This window comes from Thrips palmi, unplaced genomic scaffold, assembly GCF_012932325.1.
Source record: "Thrips palmi isolate BJ-2018 unplaced genomic scaffold, TpBJ-2018v1 HiC_scaffold_19, whole genome shotgun sequence".
In the NCBI taxonomy this organism is placed as follows: Eukaryota; Metazoa; Arthropoda; class Insecta; order Thysanoptera; family Thripidae; genus Thrips; species Thrips palmi.
In genome coordinates this window covers 11,012,896-11,036,006 of record NW_023144628.1, presented here as the reverse complement: position 1 = coordinate 11,036,006, position 23,111 = coordinate 11,012,896, and the positions used below count along the sequence as shown (strand labels likewise).

General features: G+C 57.5%; 1 protein-coding gene across 1 annotated transcript in view; it reads right to left on the bottom strand.

Annotated features, from left to right (window-relative positions):
• LOC117645964 (diacylglycerol O-acyltransferase 1-like) overlaps positions 1 to 23,111 on the bottom strand; it is a 37,182-nt gene that overhangs the window by 11,730 nt on the left and 2,341 nt on the right. The window contains exons 3-4 of the mRNA XM_034386540.1: positions 22,953 to 23,084; positions 22,522 to 22,616 (exon numbers count right to left, since the gene is read on the bottom strand). Coding sequence (XP_034242431.1) covers positions 22,522 to 22,616; positions 22,953 to 23,084 — 227 coding nt within the window. The remainder of the gene's footprint in view (positions 1 to 22,521; positions 22,617 to 22,952; positions 23,085 to 23,111) is intronic.

The window sequence follows — 23,111 nt, the reverse complement described above, 5'->3', positions numbered from 1 at the left end:
AGAGCTTAGACTGTAGAGGTTGGAGTATAGAGGTTGAACTATAGAGGATGGATTATAGAGCTTGGACTGTAGAGTATGGTCTATAGAGCTTGGACTATGGAGCTTGGACTATGGAGTTTGGACTATAGAGCTTGGACTATGGAGCTTCGACTATGTATACGCATATGAATATAGTAAAAATAAACAGAGGAAGATACCTCTAGTAAACTAAAGGGATCGGGGGGGGGGGGTCGGACAAATGAGCTATTCAAAAGCCCAAACAGGGTGCTTCGCTTCGCTCAGCAATCAGCAGCCCGACCGCCAGAGATTGAAACAAAATGGCCGACTTATTAGCGGCAAGGGTCGTCCCTCAGGACCCTCCCCTCCCCTCCCCGCCAGGACCACACTTGTCCCGGCCGCTCAAAGTTACAGGGATCCCCCGCAATGTCCGAGCGCGTTGTAGTCCCCTTTCTTGTGGCGGGGCGGGCGGCGGGCGGACGGGACAGCGCTTCGCAACAAGCGCTCCCCCCCCCCCTCCCCTCCCCGCTCCTCTTCATCAGTGTTCCCGGCCTCCTTTTCCTCCTGTTGCCTTTCCGGGACACGCCTCGGAATGGAACGGCGGGCCACGTGTGTGGGGTGGGCCATGCAGGTACAGCCCTTGTCTGTCTGTCTGTCTGTCTGTCTGTCTGTCTGACTGTCCGGAAGTCTGAGCGTATTTCTGTCCGTCCGTCCGTCAGATAAGGCCTAATTAAATTGCCGTGCCGCGAGTCCAAAACGAAGGCCGGGAGGAAATGAGATGAGACTTTTCGGCGAGTGAGATAAGGCGAGGTGGAAGAAGAAGAGAGACGGAGCATGTAACGGCAGTGGGGCACGCCGTAAAAGGAGGCCAGCCACATGATTGGGGGCCTCCATGATGAAGCCGAGGAGAGAGGGCTGCCAAGCTGAGCCGAGGTACATCATGACCCCGGTCGACCTCCGCCGACAGACGTATCCAGAGCGTCTCGGGGATTCCATGGCAGCTCAGAACCTCCCCGGCTGGAGCCCCGGCTGCGCCGCGCCGCCGCGCCCACAAAGAGTCGCTGCGACTCGACGTCCCTCTCGCACTCGCAGGCCACACCGCGGGAGGGCGATGACGCACAGTGGGCCAGAAGACCGGTAGAGCGGCCAAAATCCTAGACGCGTTTTGAGCTCCAGAGTCGCTAAACAGGACTCGAAACGAGCGCGTGTGACCCCACCAATGGATTCCTCCTTCGGAGAGCAGTCCATTGATGGGGTCACACGTTCGGTTCGAGGCCCATTTAGCGACTCTGGAGCTCAAAACGCGTCTAGAATTTTGGCCGCTCCACCGGTCTTCTGGCCCACTGTGCGACGACCACGTTCGTACCCAGCCGAAAATCTCGGTTACGATCCCGTAGAAAATTACGAGTTCCGATCGGAAAATCACCCAAATTTCCCGATTACGGTCGGAAACCGGACCTTATTCCCGACTACGACAAGAAACTCCGGTTGTGATCGGACTTGTCCTGATTACGTCCGGACTTTTCCCGGTTGTGATCGGACTCGTCTCGGTTACGATCGGACTCTTCCCGGTTGCGATCGGACCCGTTCCGGTTACGGATTCGGACTCCAAGATGCGTTGCCCATGCGTTGAGGTCTCCAGTAAACTTTCAGAAACACTCAATAACTTGTAAAGGGTACCTGGCAACAAATTTTTGACGTCAAAATTGGGCGTAGCGCGCAAAGTTCACTCTGGGTACATGTATCGTGCATTGGAATCAGAGGGTACAGAGAGGTCACAGGCAACGGACTTGGAGACTCTGCGCACCTCCATTTCACAACGGTTCCATCAGGCTACGATCGTAATCGCAACTTCGTCCGGGTCCGATCGTACCCGTAGCCGGACCCTGTCCGAAATTACGAAGGTAACCGGAACTCTCCCGGTCGGGGTCGGAATCGGAGTCGAAACCGGCCGTAATCGTAACCGAGATTTTCGGCTGGGTAGTGAGTGAGACTCGACCCGAGGCGCCTGCGGAACGGAGGGTAGGCCAGCCCGGCGCGCAGCCGTGCGCGCGGTAGGCCTGCCTTCGGGCGCTGAGGCTGTGCGCCGAGCGCGGCCACCGGGACGCAGTCGCGGATGCGCAGCAGACGCGCCGACGCCGACATCCGGCGGTGTAAACCCACAGCGCTGCCGGCCGCCGGGCCCGCACATTACCCCGCTACGTACCTGCCGGGCGGGGCGGGGCGGCCAGGTGCGGGTGAGCGGGTGAGCCCCGCGAGGCGAGGCGAGGCAGTGTTGTAACTGTTTGTCGAGGGCCGTATCGAGTTATAGGTTTCCAATGCACCCGCACCCCGCACCGCCCTCTCACCTGGAGCGGCAGGCTCAGTCCGGGCAAGGCTCCGCTTCGCCATGCCGTCTCTCTCGCACCGCCACGCAACGGCCCGCGAGCGCGAGAGAGACAGAGGGACGAACCGCGTGTATTCGGCATCAGCCAGCCTGCAGCCGGAGCCATTACAAAACGCGCAAGGAAAAGAAGCCGATTCAATGTTCCGATCCCGCGCCCCGCCGACAAAAAAAGAGAGAAAATATCTGCGTTTTGTTTTACTGTAATCTCTTTCTCTGTTTCTCTGTTTGCTGCGCTCCTGTTCTGGACGCGATTACCGCGAGTGCCTTCAAACGCATGGCGCCTGCGCGCGACAGGGCCAACAGTGCACCGCGGCGGTCAGAGGTGTGTGTGTGTGTGTGTGTGTGTGTGTGTGTGTGTGTGTGAAAGAGAGACAGAGCGACCCACAGTGGGCCAGAAGACCGGTGGAGGCGGCCAAAACTCTAGACGCGTTTTGGGATCCAGGGTCGCTAAATGGGACTCGAACCGGACGTGTGACCCTACCAATGGATTGCTCTCCGAACGAGAAATCCATTGGTGGGGTCACACGTTTGGTTCGAGTCCCATTTAGCGACTCTGGAGCTCAAAACGCGTCTAGAATTTTGGCCGCCTCCACCGGTCTTCTGGCCCACTGTGCGACCCGGCCTGTGCGACAAGGACGCGACGACGAGGGTAGAAGGGTCGTCGGCGAGATAACGGTGTCCTGCCATTGCTCGGCGAGGCGCCGCCGCGGGTCCGCCCAGCCGTGGCCCTGCCGTGGCCCTGCCGCCCACTCGATACTGAGGATCGGAAAACAGGGTCGCGATGAAGACGTGGGCGCCGCCAGGCGGGGCGGGGCGGGGCGGGGCGTTGGCGTTGTGAGGCGCTAGGGCTTGGCGAGATTGTTTGTTGACAATTTGGATAAGGAAAATAAGGTAAGCGCAGGCGGGGCGCTCGGGGCGCACGGACTAGAAGAGGGACTAGAGGGCGGGGCGGGGAGCAGAGAGGCAGCGCGCGACACGGAGAGCTGCACGCCCCGCTTACGGCCTTACGGCAATCGCTGCTGGCGAGGCGGCGCGGCGGCGAGGGCGGCGTAAAGATTGACCAAACAGCCAGTTGGGCCCGAGGCAGAGCGAGGCAGCAAGACGGCAAGAGATATTGGAAAGGCCCCAGCCCTGCGCTGCCCGATTCCGAGCACTGCCCTCATCGTGCTGCCCCTCTCGCACTCACGGCGGCCCGTTGGGGCAGAGAGAGAGAGAGAGAGAGAGAGAGAGAGAGAGAGAGAGAGAGAGAGTTTAGTTTATAAAAATGTTTTATTGGGGGGATTTGAATTAACAATCATTGGGATGATGTAGGACTAGAGTCAATTTGGTACAATGAGCATGCTGTTTTTATGCTTCTTGAGGTTTTGATGTAAGTGGTGAATGCCGTTTTTACATTTTGTTTGATAACTTTTAACACAATTTTTTTTTATTGAAAGTAATTTTACATTAGAAAAAGAAAGGAGAAATAATTAGATTAAATTGACACCATTTTAAGAAATGTAGAAACAAAAATAGGAGAAATTTAAGTTGAAAACAAAAAGAGCAAGAAGAAATTATATTTAGTTATTGTTTTAGATTTTGATTTGCTTTGAAAAGGATATGATGAAGAATGTGGTAGATTGAGCGCCTAGCAGGTAGGCCTCCTGGTCTTCTTCAGCGCGTGGCGGTGGTGCGTGTTGCCTATGCCGGAGTTGGCAGGCGGCTCGGACTGGCTGCCTCACATCTTCTTCTTCTTTCGTTTGGGACTTTGGATTAAAAATTGAATTGGTTGGATTGGTAGAAAAATATGTAAGATGGGAAAAAATTATAGTATAAATTCTTGCAATGCATTTTTTAGGAGAAATTTTTGGGCAAAATTTTCTTCATTTTTTGTGAGAATGGCATGGGCAAATTCTAGTTTAAGTCTATATTCAACTCTCTTCTTGAAAATTTGAAGATATGCAGGGATGGGTGGTGATTCTTCTTTGATGACATTCATGTAGCATCGGTAGATGGTACTCTTGGCCAAAGAAATTATGAGGTTTGAAAGTCTGCCTGCTTCGGATGTTGGAGGGAAGCCAGTCATTGCCTGATGGATATTTAAGGGTGATGCGCTTCCATTGATTTTCTGTATTTTCAGAGATGCAAAACTCCACAAGGGATGGGTTGTTTTGCAGTGAAAAATCATATGCGAAATGTTTCCGTCTTGATTTGGGCACCAAGGGCAATTGATTTCATTTATAACTCTCCATTGGTATAATTTTCTTGGTGTAACGAGGGCATTGTTTAGTAGCCTCCATGAGATATCTGAGTCCTTTTTATCAATGGGACTGTGGTAGAGAGATTTCCAATTAATTTTTTGATCCAGTAGTTTTGGTTTGCCACTTATTTTTGGTCTTGAGATTAGAGGGTCCAGGCAGGCTAGATACATTGTTTTTTTAGTAGAAGGGAAAGAGACAATCTTCTTAGATGATGGAGACTTGAAGTTAAATTTTATGGTGTAGGTTTGTGTTGCTTCTTTATCCATCTTCTTGTTGAAAAAAGTTTTCATTTGATTGTAATTATATGATATTCTTCTATTAGTGGTGCTTGAGGACTGCGTCAGTTGAATAGTGTTCCAGGATCCATCTTCATTGAGGAGTTTTTCCAAGGTGGTGTGACCTATTTGTTTCCATTCTGGGATTATTTGGAAATTTATATCATGGATTAGCATACTGCCTTGAAGAGGAATTTTTCTCAGAATCTTGATTGGGATGCTTGTGAAGAATGGCTTCGGATCAATGCTGTGCCATGCATTTAAGAGGCTTTGGTAAAATGATTGTAGTCCTACTAAATCTCTTTCTTGTTTTTCTTGGCAGAAGACTAGTTGAGGGGAGATTCCACCGTAGAGAGACAGATTATAGAGATGGAAGAGGAACGATGGTTGCAGAGTGTTGAAGTTGTTTTGAATTCTGTGAGCAAGTGTCACACGCAGTGAATTTATCTTTGCATGTACATTTATCAGTTCTAATCCACCAAGTTCTTGTGGTGCATAAATATGATTTTGGTGCAGCCAGTGTTTGCCTTGCCAGAGGAAGTTGTCCATTACTTTTTGAATTTGGGAGATGAAAATTCTTGAGGGCTGGAGTATATTGACTGTGTGAATCAGCAAGGATCCAATTAGTTGGTTGCATATAATCCTTCTTCCTTGATATGATGTCATCTTCACAAATTGTGTCCATCTATTTAAAGTACTTTGGATCTTGATGGTTAGCTGTTGCCAATTTTTTTCTTCGAAGCTTTTGTCATTTCCAAGGTGAATCCCCAGAAATTTTGAACCTTGATTGTTCCATTGATATTGTAAGGGACTGTCTGTTCTTGACTTCCATTGTCCACAGAATAGTCCTTTTGATTTTCTGTGGTTAAGTTTTGCTCCAGACTGGTGTGAATATAATCGAAAGGCTTGTTCGATTTTCTTGAAGTCTTCTTCTCTTGAGATCAGGAAGTTGATGTCATCAGCAAAGGCGGTGAGCTTCACGGTGTTTGTTGACATTGGTATTGGATAACCAATTATATTCATGCTGTTGCTTGCATATCGAAGGAAGGGCTCAATTGACAGCACGTACAGTGGTCCTGCAATTGGATCACCTTGTAGTACTCCGGCTTTCACTTGGAAGGGTGCTAGTAAAGCTGATCCTAGTTTTATATAGGCTTGTGTGTTGATGAGAATGCTTTGAACTGCATTGGAGAGTTTTGGTCCAAATCCTTGAACTTGGAGAAGATGAATTAAATAAGAATGCGAAACCTTGTTGAATGCTTCTGTTTGATCCAAACTAAGGATTGCCAGTGGGGTTTTCTCTCTGTTGGAGTGGCTGATGACATTTCTTATGAGGTGGAGGTTATCGTAAATTGTTCTTCCAGGGACACAATAGCTCTGATCAGATGTGAGTAGTGTGTCTATGACACTGGATATTTTCTTACTATAAATTCTTGTGATGATCTTGTAATCCGTGTTTATTAGTGAGATAGGTCTCCAATTTTTTAGGAGATTCCTGTCTCCATCCTTTGGGATTGTTTTGATGACAATTTTTTTCATGCTTTTTGGGAATTGACTTGTTTCTTCAAAATTTTTGATGAGTTTCATGAAGATGCTTTTTATTTCTTGCCAGAAAGTCTTGTAGAACTCTATTGGGAGACCATCCATGCCAGGTGCTCGATTTAGTTGGGCGCTGTTTATAGAATCAAGAATTTCTTGCTCGGAAATTTCTTTCTCACACAAATCACGTTTGTTTGAAGGCAAAACTGGTAGGTTCTGATACAGAACATGGGTAGGATCTATTTGGTTACAGTTTTGGTCTGAGAAAGTTTGTTCATAAGTCTCTCTCACTGTTTGGAAGATTTTTGTTTTATCGCTGGTTATTTCACCATTTATTTCTAGTTGGTCCATCGTTGCTGGTGGCTTTGCTTGCTTGGCTAGTCTGAGAAAAAATTTTGATTGAGTGTTAGCTTCATTGCATACTTGCGATTCAATGAAAATTAACTTGTTTGTTGAATCTTTCTTGTATAGTTGATTAATTTCTCTTTCAACTTCAATGAGGACTCTTTCATCACATTTTGAAATCTGCTGCTTGTCTTGAATATAGTTTATTTGAGATTGAAGAATAGAGAGTTGTTCTTTTGCTTTAAGATGGAGATACTTTGTGAAGCGTTGTGCTGCAATTTTTATTTCTTCTTTCATTTCATCCCACAGTTGGTTGATGTCTGAGTTTTGTTTTAGGGACTTTTCTTCATAGAATGATAAAATATTTTTGACAATTTCTTTGAAGTGGTTGGATTGAAGGATGGTTGTGTCCATTTTCCAATAAGGGGATTTGAAGTGAGATTTGAAGTCAGTGAAGACCATTGACACTGCAGAATGGTCAGAGCATGATGGGACCATAGAAATATTTTTGATTTTGTCTAAATCTTTTTGTTTCATGTAGATCCGGTCTAATCTTGCCATAGGGTTGTTCTTGTGGAGTCCTCGGAAGGAAAACTGTTCTTTTGTTGGATAGAAGTCTCTCCAGACATCAACAAGTTGATATTGATGGGTGAGTAGTCGAAGTTTACTTGCTAGTTCCTTTCTTGTCTCGATGCAATTTTTCCTGTCTTGATCTTGGATGGTAACATTCCAGTCTCCTGCTATAATTAGCTTTGATTGATCTTCAGTTTGTTGAACATAATGGTCAATCATTTGTAAAGCTTGTAAAGCAAGAGGGGTGGCTTGGGGCATGTAAATATTTACAAGATGGTAGTTTTCATTATTCAACTTGATTTTGAGGGCTTGTAGATAACCAGGTACCAGAACTTGGTGTGATACAACTTCAACACTTTGATAGAAATTTTTTTCAAAAACAATTGCTGTTCCAGATGAAGCTTGAGTTGGAGGGTTAATGAAGAAAGAAAATTTGTGAGGATGAATTATTGTTGATTCAGGGTGCAAATTTGTTTCTTGAAGAAAAATTATTTGAGATTTAGTTTGGCTTGCCAGTTCAAATAGACTTAATTGCTTTTTATGGCTTTTCAGACCTTTTATATTTAAGGTGAGGAAAGAGGCCATTACTAAAAAGAACAATAACTTGCAGAACATTTGAAGGAAGGAGTCTCTTCTAATCTTCAGTGTTGAGTGCGTTCATAGCGCGCTGGAGTCTTCTTGTCAAGTTAAAATCTGGACATAGAAGTATGGCATTGTCTAGCTTGGATATAAGTTCTGTTACATTTGAAGTGACTTCAGAGGCAATTTTCTTTGAATTTGCTTTTCCTCTGCAATTTTGCACAAAGGTTTTGAATTGTTCAGCAGTGAGTTTTGTGTCATCAAAAGACATTGTATTGACGGTTTTTTGCAAAACCGCTTCTTCTTTTTTCTTTTTCTTATCCTTTTTGGCCTTTTTGGTGTTGACTTCTTCAAATTGTGAAAATGAGCTGTCAAAATTTGAAGAGCTATCAGAGTTTGTAATATCTTCATCAGTTGTAGAAAATTCTTGATCGGTATCTATTTCTTCTGCAGTTTTATTTGTAGTTTTGGCAAACTTGAGATCAGTTGGATTTTCAGGGGAGTGCTTTCTCTTCTTGAGGGGCTCTTCTTCATCAAGTATGACTCCAGCTTGACTAGAAAAATTAAAGGGAGGCTGTTGGGCTTGATGACTTGCACTTGAAGGTTTGGAAAAAAGAAATTCCATACTTGATGAGTCAGAGTAAGGTTGCAGTTCTTGGTCCATTGGGGAAGGAGAGAGATCTTGGTTTCTTCTTTCTTGATTGAGAGGTTTGGAGAAGCGGAATTCCATGCCTGCTGAGTGAGAGTTAGTTTGCAGTTCTTGGTCCATCGGGGCAGGAGGGGGATCTTGGTTTCTTCTTTCTTGATCGATGGGAATGGGGCGTTGCTGCTTCTGTGAGTGTTGCTGCTCAGGATTTATGAGATCTTGTTCTTCATTGGGTTGCAAATTAGAAGAAATAGTATCTTGGTTTCTCTCAGCAGAGTTGTTGAAAACAGGGGTGAAATCATTAACTGAAGCTGTTGCGTTGACTGAGGGATTATTTCCATGAACAAAGAGTCTGTGGCTGACTGGGACATTGAAGCTAGTGGTTGGCATTTGAGGAAATTCTTCGAGTTGTCGTTGTTTTCTTCTGCACTTCTCTTCGATGTGCCCTGGTCCTCTGCAAAAATTGCATATTAGTTCATCTTTGTCTATGTAAATAGTGTATTTCACATTTTCACTTGAAGTAACGGCGATACTGGGAGGGAGTTGAGGTTGGTCTCCGCCTTCTTCATTTAACATCATGTACACAGATCTTCTCCAGGATCTAATATGCTTGAGATCTTCATAGTTTGTTGTCACTCGCAGTCTAGTAGGTGCTGAGACGATTCTTCCGTAGGGTTGCAGGATTTTGTTTAAATCCTCATCAGACAGTTCAGGTGGACAATTTGAAATAACTATTTTCTTTGCTTGAGAAACGTACCTACGTGCTGGAATAAATTGTGCACCAACTGTGATTCCTCCTCCTTCCACAATTTTGTTGACACAGTCTTGATCTGTGAGGTAAAGACAGACTCTGCCTCCACTGAGTCTGTTGACATAGTGAATGTTGCGACCTCCGATTTGGTCTGCAACACTTCGTAAGCACTGGTCTTGCGTGGTTCCTTCAGTGTTGTCCAGCACAATTGCATTTTTTCTTGATGGGTTGTAGGCTAAGTTGTTGTTTACATTTTGCTGGTGGCTTCTGCTGTTTGTTGTTGTTGTTGTTGGTGTTGTGGTGCTGAGGTCATGTGACCGTAGCCCCTGTCGTGGCGGGAAACCGCCATGGCTGCGATCATTCATTGCACTCAATGGGGAGGTTAGGTTCACACTTGCACTGGGGATTTGGAATTGGTTATGCACTGTGGATCTTGATGTTGATGATGAGTTTGACACTACTGCTTGGGCGAAGCTTCTGGGTTGATTTGTTGATTGTTGGGCAGTTTGATGAGACGAAATGTTTTGGCGGGAATCCATGTTGGCTCACGCTCTCCAAGGGTCTTCAGAAAAGAGCCGATTTGGCTCCATTTTGAGGGTAAATCGTTAAGATTTTTAGCTTGAATCACTCACTGACTCTAGTTCTTTAAGTTTTTTGATATGGTTTGGTAAAGTTGATGGATTAGCACAGGTGAATTCACAACTTTGTCGTAGCGACGTAGAGGAGGTCTTTCTCAGTCAACGAAGAGAGAGAGAGAGAGAGAGAGAGAGAGAGAGAGAGAGAGAGAGAGAGAGAGAGAGAGAGAGAGAGAGAGAGAGAGAGCGACGACAGCAGCGCTCGGAACCAGTCCGCTGGCGGGGCTGCCGGGCATCGCCTACACTCATCTCCAAGTTTCAAAGTGCGGACAGGGCAGAGCGGGGCAGCGGCAAGGTAGGGGCAGCGCCGGCTGGCTAGCTGGCTGGCTGGCCGGCTGGACCCCCAGCAGCCTCGCCTCCGTCCGCGCGGCCGGTCTCCGCGCTGTCTCTCTCGCACCCATACGTGACACTCCATCGCGCGAGAGAGAAAAAGCTCGGACTCTGCGGCGCCGTCGCGCCGTCGCCCGGCGCATTTGCCTTTTAATGCGGCGCGACTCGGGCGGTGGCGGCTGGCTGGCCCTGCCTGGCGGTTCCCAAACGTCGCTTCGTCTCTCTCGCACTCCCACAGCGCGCCCCGTGAGCCCGACAGAGGCAGAGCGACGAAGTGGCCCCTTCGGAATGAGTCTGCTGGCCGCGGAGCACCACGGAGAAGGCCAACTTTTTTAATCAGAGGGCTTAAGAGGGCGGCCGGGCCGCGAGTGGACAGCGCCGCACAGCGCCACACGGCGCCGGCCATCCGGACACGCCTCCGCCTCGGCGGCCTCGGCCGGCGTGTTACGGTGTGGGCGCAAGGCGCTGGTCGCGCAGGCGCAGGCCGCGCAGGCCGGTCTGGCGACGCCGGGGCTTTTAATCATTCACGCTAATCGGACTAGGACGTGGCGGGGCGGGGCGGGGCGGGGCGGGATGAGGCGGGGCGGGGCGAGGCGGGGCGGGCAAAGCGTCGGAAAGTGGCTCTGTCGCCACTCCGTCGCCACTTTGGCACTGCCTCGGCGGCCTCGGCCTACCGGGTGAATCATTGACGAAAGGGGGAGCACGACGCCACCTTTATTTAGGGGTCCCTCGGAGTGCGGCTGCACTGCCAAACCCGAGGAGGTGACCGGGCATACCCCTACTCGCAACTGGTGGCTGTCCCTACGCACCGGTATTGTTTTTCGGCCATTCTGACCACTTAAAAGTTTCACAACTTTCGGGGATTTTTGAGGCTGGTGAGGATTTGCGAGGTTATGCTGCTTCCAGAAGGCTAGCCTTCGACTCAATTTTTTTGCCCTCGTCACTTTTCAAACTGGATATAGGACTCTATACTTTGTAGGTTTTTTTTGTTGTTGTTTTCGTCGGCACAAAAAAGGTAAAAAAAAACTCGAAAAAAAAAACAGAGCGAGCGCGCCGCACTTTGCAAGCCGTGGCGGCGCGCGGCGCACACAAAGGACACCGCCATCGGCATGGTCCATCGCTCCGCATCGGTCGCGGTACCGGGCGGGGCGGGGCGGGGCGGGGCGCGGGGATACCCCCGGGTACCGCAGCGTCCATCAGCCGAATGGCCTTTATCGGCCGCAGCACGCCCCGCCCCCGCCCCGCCCCGCCCCGCCCCGCCCCGCCGCACCCCGCCCGCGCAGTGTAGCACGCCGCCCCTGTCTATTGCCGCATGATTTGTTGGGGTCAAATTGGCCCAGCCGGCCCGGCGCTAGGCCAGGCCGACGGCAGGCCGTGGGCCGGGGCAGCTCGGGGCAGCCAGGCATAAGCCTGATTATTTACTCTGGCCTGGTGGCGCCTGGTGGCGTCTGACCGTGAGTGGGAGAGGGGGAGGTGCGCCATTGTGCGAGGCTATTGTTTGATATCAAATTAAGAACCCCCGTCCCGCCCGCCCCCTACCCGGCACCCCTGCATTATACGATGCGTCCCAATTTGCCGGTGTAATGGGCACGGATAACCGTGTCTCCGGCCCCGCCCCGCCCCGCCACGCACAATCCGGCGCGCGGCCACGCCCACGCCCTGCCGGCAGTGCTGGCCGACACGGCATTGCTTTTAAAAGTTGCCGATAAACGAGTCGGCCCCTTTCCTTCCCTGCCGCCCCTCTTCCTTCAAATCCGCCAGATTCTCAATCACTTCTCCAACTCTGAGCCGGCGCGGCGCGGCGCCTTTCACAGAACAGACCGACGCCGAGGGGTCGCTCCGTCTCTGTCGCACTCATGGGGCGCCCCGTGTGGGGACGAAGGGGTGCGAGAGAGAAAGAGAGAGAGGAGCCACTCTTCGGAACCGCTCGTCCGCGCATCTTTCAAACAAAAAGTTGTCGTCGCGTCCCGACGCTCCTATAATCCGAACCGCGCAGTCGCAGCGGCGGCACGGCGGCGGCACGACCGTGGCTGGACAGCGCGCTGCAAGGGGTGCACAGCACGCTGGCTCTCCAGCGCCACTCCACCAGTGCTCGACACGGCGAACTATTCCAACTGGAAACCATTCCCGTTAACGACGTATCCGACGGCCGGCGGCGACTTTATGGCCACGCCGAGCCACGCCGAGCCACACCGCCTCGGCGTCGAGGATCTGGGACACACCCCGCCGGCCCCGCCGGCCATTCCGTCTATGCAGCCAAGAGCACCTCGTATACGTGCCGCTGGCTGCAGGCTGGCTGCAGGCTGGCCGGAGGCTGGCTGCAGGGTGCAGGGTTACCCTGCCAGGCGTCCCTGCACTCTGCACCGCACTCACCACGCATCGCAGTGGGGGAAGAAAACCTCGCGAAGGCGGACAACAAGGGCCCCGGGCACGTTGCGAGCTCTAGTGTCTTAGACTCGAATCCAACACATGGGCACCATCGGACTGTTCCCAGCTCCCCATTGGTACCGTCGACAGTCCGCTTCGATTCTGAGGATTGCGGAGCCAGGACGCGTTTCGAGCCAGAGCGACATCGTCGGCCGGAAATGACCGCATTCGGTCCACCGCGCGCCGCCATACCACGAACCGCGGGCAGTGCGACTTGACTTGCAGTGCGGGCACACCGCCGCGGCGCACCGCTTGGGCGTAATGCATTCGCAGTGTGGGGCCGGACGGGCCGGGCGATAGATTCACATTCAGCGATGCCGCCTGGCGACGTCGTCTGTCTCTCTCGCACTCACTGGCCGCCCATAAGGAGCGACAAGTACAGAGCTACGAAAAGCGTAAAGGCCGTCTCGCCGGGCAACGGCCAGGAAGGCAGCCCGGCCGCGGGCTGCACGGTTCCAAACGGTTCGATTCCGGTCGGTATTCGCAAGGCCAGCCACCTCATCTCGCGGACCGTGTCATGACTGCGAATAATCCGGGCCGGCTCCGCGATCTGCATCTCGGGACGGCCGGGACCGGGCCCTTCATCGCAACGGCCTGGCAACGGCGGGACGCGGAGGGACGCGGCGCGGTGCGGTCGCGGCGCCCCGGCCCGCTACGACCAGGATCACGGTAACGGTAACGACCGGCTTTATCGTGCCCGCGCAGCCCGGACAGGCCCCGCAGTGGCGTGGCGTGCCGCGCCGCGCCTCGCCCTGCCTCGCCGTCGCGGCCCGGGCGGCAAGAAGCCGGCGCACCATATTAGCGCGAGGGGGAACGTGTGGACCCGCCGGGACGTCCCCGTCACACGGCGGGCCAGCAGGTCTGTTCAGACGGATTACATTCGCAAGCACAGGGTCCGTAAATGACAGCCAAACTTTGGATATGTTCCTTGTTCGAAGGGCAATCCGTTGAACCCACCGAGTTGGAGCTCTGGAGGGTTGCTAGCTTGGGCATGCGATCATGTGTGGTCTAGCCCGTAATGGCCCGAAACGGCATACGATCATATGTGGTCTAGCCCGTAGTGGTAATGGTAATGACGGGTAGGCAGTCCCGACGACAGGTCTGCGTGCGAGAAGCCTACCCACCAGGCGCTCTCTGCCGGGGGCTGCACCAACTTGACTTGCTGCGAGTAAAAGAAAGGCAGGGCGTCGTGACCCAGTGGCCTTGGGGCCTTGGGAGGAGGGGGAGGGGGAGACACACAGTGACACTCCCCGCCAAAGTGGGCTTGAACGCCCACTTACGGGCGACGGAAATTGGGCACAGCGCCCGCACCGCCCAAGCAGTGCTTTCGTCGCTACGTCTCTCTCGCGCGCGGACAAGGACGCACCGTAAGTGCGAGAGAGACGGAGCGTCATTCGAAAGCTACCCCCGCCGACCGCCTCCGAATCGGCCGGCCGGTGCCGGGAGGGCGAAAGCGGAGAAAGGTGGAGGGCTGGCGGCGATAAACATTTGACACAGCTCATCCGGGGGGAGGCAGCCTCGCCTCGGAGATGAACACGAGATCGATGAGTACGGAGACTAGGTTCCAGCGAGAGCAGAGGCCTGCTGCGATATTGGACGGAGCTGGGATGCCCACTGGAAGGCCGTGCTGGCCGTGCTGGCCGTGCTGGCCACGACGGCAAGGAGACAGTAAAAGCCCCATGCACGGCACGGCACGGCGCGGCGCGGCGGCGGCCGAGGCCTGGCGGGCCCAGGCCGGCGATAAGGGCGAGATCAAGTGCGGGCGGTGCGGCCGAGGCCCCCCGCCGGCCACGCCGAGGACGGGGCCGGTGCCGGGGCAGAGGCAGAGGGCCGGGGGCTATAAGAATGAAAAACGGCCAAACGAGACTTGACGTTAACGATGGATGGGTGTGACGCGTCGTGAAGCTACGCCGCCGTGTGCGTAGCGGCGTAGCGGCGCGTAGTTGGCCGGGCACCAGGACGGCGCGCCCCTCCGGTCCCTCCCCGACTCCCTACTCCATCACGGCGGGCTCGGCCTCGGTCGGCCTCGGCCGGGCAGTCCCATGGAGCGCGTCCGCGGCGCGGCGCCCCCAGAATATATGTACCGGGGCGCCCTACCCGCCAGGCCGCCAGGCAGCCACCTCGCCCCGAGGCAGAGAATATGTATTCGGGCGCGACGGGCGCGGCGAGCGGGCCGTGCCTGGGGCGCGCTACGCTACGCGTTCCATGAATCTAATGCCCTGCTCCGTCTCCTCCTTTCTCCCGGGTCGTCGTCGTCGTCGTCGGGGAGGGTGCGGCACGGCCGCCGCCATCGCCGCCACCGCCGCCGCCGGCTGCTAGCTCCGACCGCAACCACTATAGCCCAGTGTCGCCCCCACCCCCTCCCCCAGCGCTGTACTGCATGCTCGCCGCGGGGCTCCACCAGGTGCAAGCTGCAGATGCTGCTGCAGGTGTGCGACGCAGTGTCGATAGCCACGACAGTGTTGCCAAACTCAGTAATAATAGAACGCTCGGTGTGTGTGTGTGTTAGGGTCCTAGATCTAGAGCTCTAGCGTGTGCGCGCGTGCGTGTGTGTGTGTGTGGTGTGTGTGAGTGGACGCGTGTGGTGGTGGTGCACATGTACGCCAGCGTGTTGGCCTGACCGCAGATCCACCGCGCGGCTGGAGCGAAGGATTAAACGCGGGGGCGGGGCGGGGCGGGGCGGGGCTGTCCATCCCGGCGAGGAGCACTGTCCTCCCGAAATCCTGCCGTCAGTCAGCTCCCCGTCGAGGCCGTCGAGGCCGTGGGGGTCCCCGAGGTGACGGCCGGGGAAGAGAGCGCATCGCGTCCCGCCATGTCCACGCGCGCCAGAGCCATGAGCAGCGCAGGGCGCACAGTGGGCCAGAAACCGGCGGGGCGGCCAAAATTCGAGACGCGTTTTGAGCTCTAGAGTCGCTAAATGGGACTCGAACCGACCGTGTGACCCCACCAATGGATTGCTCTCAGGACGAGGAATCCATTGGTGGAGTCACACGTTCGGTTCGAGTCCTGTTTAGCGACTCTGGAGCTCAAAACGCGTCTAGAGTTTTGGCCGCCTCCACCGGTCTTCTGGCCCACTGTGGGGCGGCGCGGGGGGAGAGACAGAGAGGGAGAGGGGCGCCGCAGGCATTCCTGTCGTGACATTGCTGTTACAGCCGTGACGGACAGGGTAAGCCACGGCCCCGTCCGTCCTCGGGCTGTACATGACAACAAACACACGCACACACGCACACACACGCGGCGACGGACACTTGCCAAGAGACACACACCCACACACGCGCGCACACGCGCAAAATGAAAGACTGTCTAATCTCTGCGACGACTTCCCATCCCAACCGCCCGCCCCGCCCCACACGCCCCGCCGGCTTGACGTCCATGGAGTGTCCATGGCATGAGCGGCGGCGGGGCGGGGCGGGGCGGTGATGCGCGGACTGTATTACGGGCTTACCTACTCGGTCCGGGCGGGGTGGGGCGGGGCGGGGTGGGCGGTGGGACGGTACAGGGCGTGGCGGCGAGCTTTGCCAGAACCATTTTTCCAGTCCCCTGCACTTGATTGCGACGGGAATTGCAACTCGAAGGGAATTAGGCAAGCGCGAGCGAGAGAGAACGAGAGAGAGAGAGAGAGAGAGAGAGAGAGAGAGAGAGAGAGAGAGAGAGAGAGGAGAGAGAGAGAGAGGGGAGGGGCACGGGGACACCGCGCCACACACTCGCAAAGCGCCGCACCGGCGTGCTCGTCTCGTCCTCGCCGTCTTCTGCACAGCCAAGCGCGGCGCGCCTCGGCCGGCCGCGAAACGATAATGCCGGCATCGTTTCCTAAACAAAACAACAACCGAAAGTGGCGGCAAAACCGTGTCGGTCGGCAGAGCAGGCAGAGCAGGCAGAGCAGGCAGAGCGGCCCCAACTTTATTTTCTCTTTCCCCAGCGAAATCAGGGAAGTCCATAATAACAGGCCGGGGCGCGGCGCGGCGGCGCGGTCCCCAGTGTCATGGCCCGAACCGAAACGACTCCGAAACACGGAGCGCGGCGGCCCGGCCGGGCGCGGTCATAGTCCGATGACTTCACGTTCCCAGTTTCACTCGCTTTAACTCCCCCTTCCCCGCCCGCACCGCCTTTTTCATTTTCATTTTTATTTTGCCCATTTCCCCTTTTTTTCCTGTTTGCCCCGATTCAGCCGTCTCGTTTCACAATCATTCCGGCGTGGCCACGGCTGCCATGGCGTGGCGCGCTCCATTGGGCTTTCGTTATTCAACAGGCCGGGACGGGGCGGGCCGGGGCGGGCTGGGGTTGCTCAGTGCTCTGCGGCGCCCCCGGCGGACGACGGACCGACGGCACCACGGCCGGCAGCATCATCCACTGCAGCGCCACCGCGGCACCGCGCCACCGCACGGCGTCGGGCTCCTCGGCGAGCTGGCTGGCGCTGGCGGCGCCCCCGCAGCGGGTCGTAACCACACGGCGGCCTTTCCTCCTCCTCCTCCCCGTCGTCGCCGGAGACCGTCAAGACGGACCTGCATTTCGAATGGCCTCGCTTTGGCTACGCAAACCCTCTCGAGAGCGCCAGCACGCCCCGCCCCGCCAGTGTCGAACCGCCATCGAGCACCGCGACGAACAAAGGCGCCCCGCCCCGCCCCGCCACGCCCCGACGCACCGGCCCGCACTGCCTTACCGCCTCACGGGCCGCGCCAACGCAATGCGCAAACACTCCAAGGAGGGACTGCGCATAAATTTACACGCCATGTCCTCCTTCTTGTCGTCGTCTTCCTGCTGTCCTGCTGCAGAGAGAGAGAGAGAGAGAGAGAGAGAGAGAGAGAGAGAGAGAGAGAGAGAGAGAGAGAGAGAGAGGAGAGAGAGAGAGAGAGAGAGAGTTGGAGACTGCCCGACGACGGAGACCACCTTCGGAAAATGGATCCCTCCCCAGCGGTCCGTTCTGGCCGGGACAACCTTTGACCCGGTTTGCCGGTTTGGCGCAGGGGCAGGCAGACAGCCGCAGGCGAGCGAGCCAGCTGACGACCGGGCGGCCCTCCGTCTCACTCGCACCCCTGCGCCGCGCCCTGGGAGTGCGAGAGAGACGGAGCGGTGTTCGGCACAGTCAAAGCTAGGCGAGGCTAGGCGAGCTGGGTGACCCCTGCCGCCATTGTGCTCCCTTCGGCCTTTCGGCCCTTCGGCTGCCCGGCAAATGTAATAAGCCGCCCCGGGCGAGCGTCGCGCCTCATGACCGACATTGTCCCCGCATCGTAGGAAAGGTGCTGAGGTTTTTTCGTCCTGCCTACTGGTTTTTATTTATTTTAGTTTTTGTTTTTGTTCGCCGGGAGCTGCTGCTGCTGCGGCCACCGCCACGCTGGTCAGCGCAGGTCGGTCCGGAGCAATAACAGAGGTTACTGGTCCCACAAAGGGAGCCTTGAGGCGAAAAGAGGGCCGAGGCGGGGCGGCGGGGCGGCGGGGTGGGCGGCGGGGTGGGCGGCGGGGCGGCCGGCGGGGTGGGTGGGCGCCCGTCCGCCCCGTCCGTGCTGCTGGGACTCAAGGTGACTCGCCCAGCTGGACACATACCTGCAGGGCTCCCCTCGCAAGACGGCGCGCGAGGCTGGCGGGGCTGGCGAGGCACACGGCGAAAGAAAGTGGACCCCGCACCCCTTCCGTCCGTGCTCCCGCTCCGCGCTCCGCCAAAATAAAGTAAAGCCCCCCCCCCTCCTCCGCGGAGGCACGCCGTAAAGCGCGGGGAAATATGACGACCACGCCGCGAGTGTCCGCGCGTCCGGCCTTGACGAGCTGCCCGCCGAGCGGACGGCGGACGGCACGGCGCGGCCATGGCGGTGACGGTGCCTCTGCCGCGGCCGACGTGTTGCAGCGCTTGACAGCTCCTTCCAAATAAATGATGGATCGGCCGACCGGCCCGACCCACTGCCACACGGCAAGCACACCGGACGGACGCGCCGGCCAGCCAGGAGTCTCCGTGTCTCTCTCGCACCCCTACGGGACGCCCACGAGTGCGAGAGAGACAGAGAGAACCACGAGCGCGTTGTTCGGAATCGGCCTGCAGGGGCCACGCCGGCCACGCCACTGCGGGAGCGGTATGCTGCCTGCCTGTCACGCGCGGTGAGGCGGCCGGCCCCGCGGCCAGCCTCTGAGGCGGTCTGCGCTGCGCGGTCTGCAGACTGATTCCGAGAGTCGTTTTCGTCGCTCTGTCTCTGTCGCACCAACACGGGACACCACATGAGTGCGAGAGAGACAGAGCGACGAGAACGACTCTCGGAATCAGTCTGCTGGGCTGCGCGGCTGGATGGCCGGGCTGAGGGGACGTCCCGTCCGCCCTGTCGGTCCTGTCCCGCTGTTGGCATGAATAACTCTCCGAGAAAGGGGTGCGGTGGCGCAGCGCGACGCAGCACGACGCCGCGACGCCACGAAGCACGCCCGGGCGGCCGCCAAAAAGCACGACGGCCACGGCCCCAGCACGCGCCGCAGGCCACCAGCCAGGCCAGCCACGCCCGCAGGGCCCGCAGACTATAAACCATACCCCTTGACAATAGTTCCCCCGACCCGCCAAGATTTACTGCCCGTTTCGGATCCACTTCTTTTCTTTTCCGCGACATGTCACCGAGAGGAGCGCCGGCGCAGCGACCAACTTCTCCTTTTGTTTCCATTTTTTTGGCACGGCGCACTGCGCTGCACGCATCTCCTCCCGCCACACACGCACAGTGGGCCAGAAGGCCGGCGCAGAGGCCAAAACTCCAGACGCGTTTTGAGCTCCAGAGTCGCTAAGTAGGCCTCGAACCGAACGTGTGACCCCACCAATGGATTCCTCGTTCGGAGAGCAATCCATCGGTGGGGTCACACGAACGTTTCGAGTCCTGTGTAGCGACTCTGGGGCTCAAAACGCGTCTAGATTTTTGGCCGCTGCGCCGGTCTTCTGGCCCACTGTGGCACGCCGCAGTCCACGCATCGCGACACAGCGCGACCGAGGACGCCGACGACGCCGCCGAGTCGTCGTCTCGCCGGGGAGGGGAGGGAGGGGAGGCACCGCGTTTTGACAGCCCTGCGGGGAGCGGGGTTGGTACGCGGTAAAAGTGAAAGTAGGGGCGCCGAGGGGCGCGCGGCGAGCAGCCGGGGGGGCGCCTTATACTTTTTGTGGGCGCGTTCGGCGCGTTCCCACAGGCCGCAACATAAGAAGTGGAAACATCAACCCGGCCGCCACGGCCCCCTGGCGCGCGGCGCGGCGCGAGTGCAATGTCGGCGGGGTGGATGGCGGCCGACGGAAAGGGGGGGGGGGGGGCACGGGCACGTGCGGGGACGGGGCGACGCCGAGCCCCGCCATGCGTCTTGCTGAGCCCTTACCTCGCATGCGCTCGCATGATTGCTGAATAGGCCCTTCGCCCCGACACGCTCCGACGGCCGGGCGTGGCAGGCCGGGGTAGGGCGTGGGGCCCCAAGGGCGCAGTCGCGCGCGCCCCGCCAACAACGAGAGAGAGCCCTTCGGAAAAACGGGCAGGATGGGGGGGGCGGGGGGGGGGGCACGGCGACGGGGAGAACGCCTTCAGGCGGGCCGGCTAGATTACTGAGGCCGAGACGGACAGCGACAGCCCTCATGCCAGTCCCCTGCGTCTCCGGGATCGTGCCGCACTACACCACGTGGGAAACACGCCTGGGGGCGGCGGGGGCGGCGGGGGCGGCGGGGTGGCGGCGGGGGCGGGCGGGGGCGGGGGGGGGGGGCGGCGGGGGCGGCATTCGTCCTCCGTGTAACGAGGCGGAAGATTAGTTTAGTTTCAAGTCAAGGAGGAATTTCTGGCGGGCGCTGTACATCTGCTCTGCCGCCTTCCCCCTCCACCCGCCCCACTTGAGCGCGAATGGAAGAAACTGTATAGGGCACACGAGACGTTGCTAGGCAACCCGTCGTACGCCGCTACGCCGCCGTACGTAGCACGCTTGGCTTGACTGCGGCACAGCTTGGGCTTCGCGTTTCGCTACAACTACACTGCGAGCCGCGCCGCGCCGCCGGGGACTCATTTGTCAGCATCGGGATTCTCCCCTTCGACGGAGCTTTGGGGACACGGCGTGGAAAAGGGGGAGGCGGGGGGGGGGGGGCTCGCACAGCTTGCAAGGCTTGCCAGCAGAACTTTGCCCCGGTTTGCCCTGGTTTGCCTTGGCACCAGCCTCCGCGTGGGTTTACCGAACTATCCGAGGGAAGAGGGACGGGGGAACGCGCTAAGCTCAGCAAGCGGGGACACTCATCAGCCGCGCGCCGCGCGAGACCAGCCCGCCCCGACGGCGCCGCCCCGACGGCAGCGCCCCGACAGGACTCTTCCAAACGCCGAGGTGGCAGTATCGTCGGGTGGCTCGACTGTAGCGTGGGGTAGCGACGCGACTGGAGGTTGGTGGTTGACGGCTCGGTGCAGCAGCAGCAGCCGAGCCATCAAGTCCCCCTCACTGGGCAGGCCAACCAGGCGAAGGCATTTCACACGCCACGCTCCAAGACGGGGGGCCGGGCCGGGCGGCGTGGCGAGGTGCCCCGACGGGGCGGCGGGGTGGGGCACGTCACGGTGCCAGGCTTCGACACCCCAGCGAGGACGCGCTTCACTGCGTGTCGGAGAAGTGGCCCCCTGACCCGGCGGGGCGGGGCGGGGCGGGGTGTGGTGGGGCGCGCTTAGCGGGTTGCCTAACTGCCGTTGCCGTGACAAAGTACGGTCCTGCGGTGGGTTGCAGGGCAGCGCAGGGCAGCGCAGGGCAGCGCAGGACTGCTGCTAACGGCCTCACCACCACACCGCCGCCACATCGCCGACACCCCGCGCCTTGTCCCTTGTCCCCGACCGACTCCCCGACCGGCACGACAAAGACACAGCGCGGCCAGGCGGCCCCGCCCCGCCCCGCCCCGCCCCGCCACCTCGCCCCGCCCCGCCCCGCCCCGCCCGCCCCGCCCCGCCCCGCCCCACACTGCTTGGCAGTAAACTTACGCCGCGGCACGCTCCCCGCCGCCCCGCCCCGCCGCCAGTGGCGCCAACCTTGTCGCTCAGCCGCCAAAATCACGACGGGACACTACACCGCCAGAGGGAGAGAGTGAGGGGGAGGGAGCGTGAGAGAGAGGGTGAGAGGGAGAGAGAGGGTGAGAGGGAGAGAGAGGGTGAGATGGAGAGAGAGGGTGAGAGAGTGTGAGAGGGAGAGAGAGGGTAAGAGGGACAGAGAGGGAGGGAGGGAGAGGGAAGGGCGGGGGCGTCAAGACTGTGGGCGCATCGCCTCGGCGTATTATTGCCTGCAGCCTCCTTCCGAGGCCCCTCTTGATGGCAGCGAGGGTGAGTGGTGGCCCACTGGTGGGGGAAGCGGGGCGTCCGAATCGAACCCCTCCCCTCCCCCTCCCCCTCGCACGCCTGCCAACACAATGCGCGCACCTCCCCAAAACAAAGCGGCCAGAGCAGACAGAGCCAAAACGTTCAAGTTTAACTTAGCGCGGGGGAGGGGGAGGGGGGTGGCACAGAGGAAAGGGTGCAGCGCGCCGCTTGCGCGCGGGGAGTTTAGCCTGGGAAAGACAAGACGGCCCGCTCTGTCTCTCTCGCACTCATGGAGCGTGCCGTGGCGTTGCGAGAGAGACAGAGCGCGCTACAGTGTAGCTCGGCGGCTGCTCCAGCGCCGCCGTGGGATCCTTGACGGCGCGGAGACGCCGCCATGCCGCGGTGGTCTGCCTGGTCCCCACGGTTCGCCGTGGTTGCTGCGCGTGCCCGTCGTGGCGTCGTGCACGTGCAAAGTCGCCGCTGGAAGCCCCCGACTCGCTTCCCCATCTCGCACAAATCCCGGCCCGCTCCACCGCAGGGAGGTACTCACAGAGCAGCAGCAGCAGTGCCGGGTAGAAGCCGGCGACGTTCTGCCGCGCGTCGACGGCGTGGATCCAGTTCGCGAGGGCCACGCGGAAGCCGTACCTGCCAAACAGGAACCGGAGGCACGGCAAAGTTAATGTAGAGGCAATAGGTGCGCCGCGCTGCACAGTGGGCCAGAAGACCAGTGGAGGCGGCCAAAACTCTGGGCGCGTTTTGAGCTCCAGAGTCGCTAAACAGGACTCGAACCGAGCGTGTGACCCCACCAATGGATTCCTCGTTCGGAGAGCAATCCATTGGTGGGGTCACACGTTCGGTTCGAGGCCTATTTAGCGACTCTGGAGCTCAAAACGCGTTTAGAGTTTTTGCCGCCTCCACTGGTCTTCTGGCCCACTGTGCGCTGCCGCGCCGTGCAGCCAGCCCCGCACCGCCACCACCCACTTGTTCATGTTCTCCAGCAGCAGACCGGCGGCGGCGAGGGTGGTCAGGCAGAACAGCAGGTTCATGAAGCCCTTCAGGGACACGGACTTGGTGTTGTTCCACGTGATGAACGCGCTCCGCTCCCGGTGGCACCTGTGCGGATCGGGCACCGACATTAGC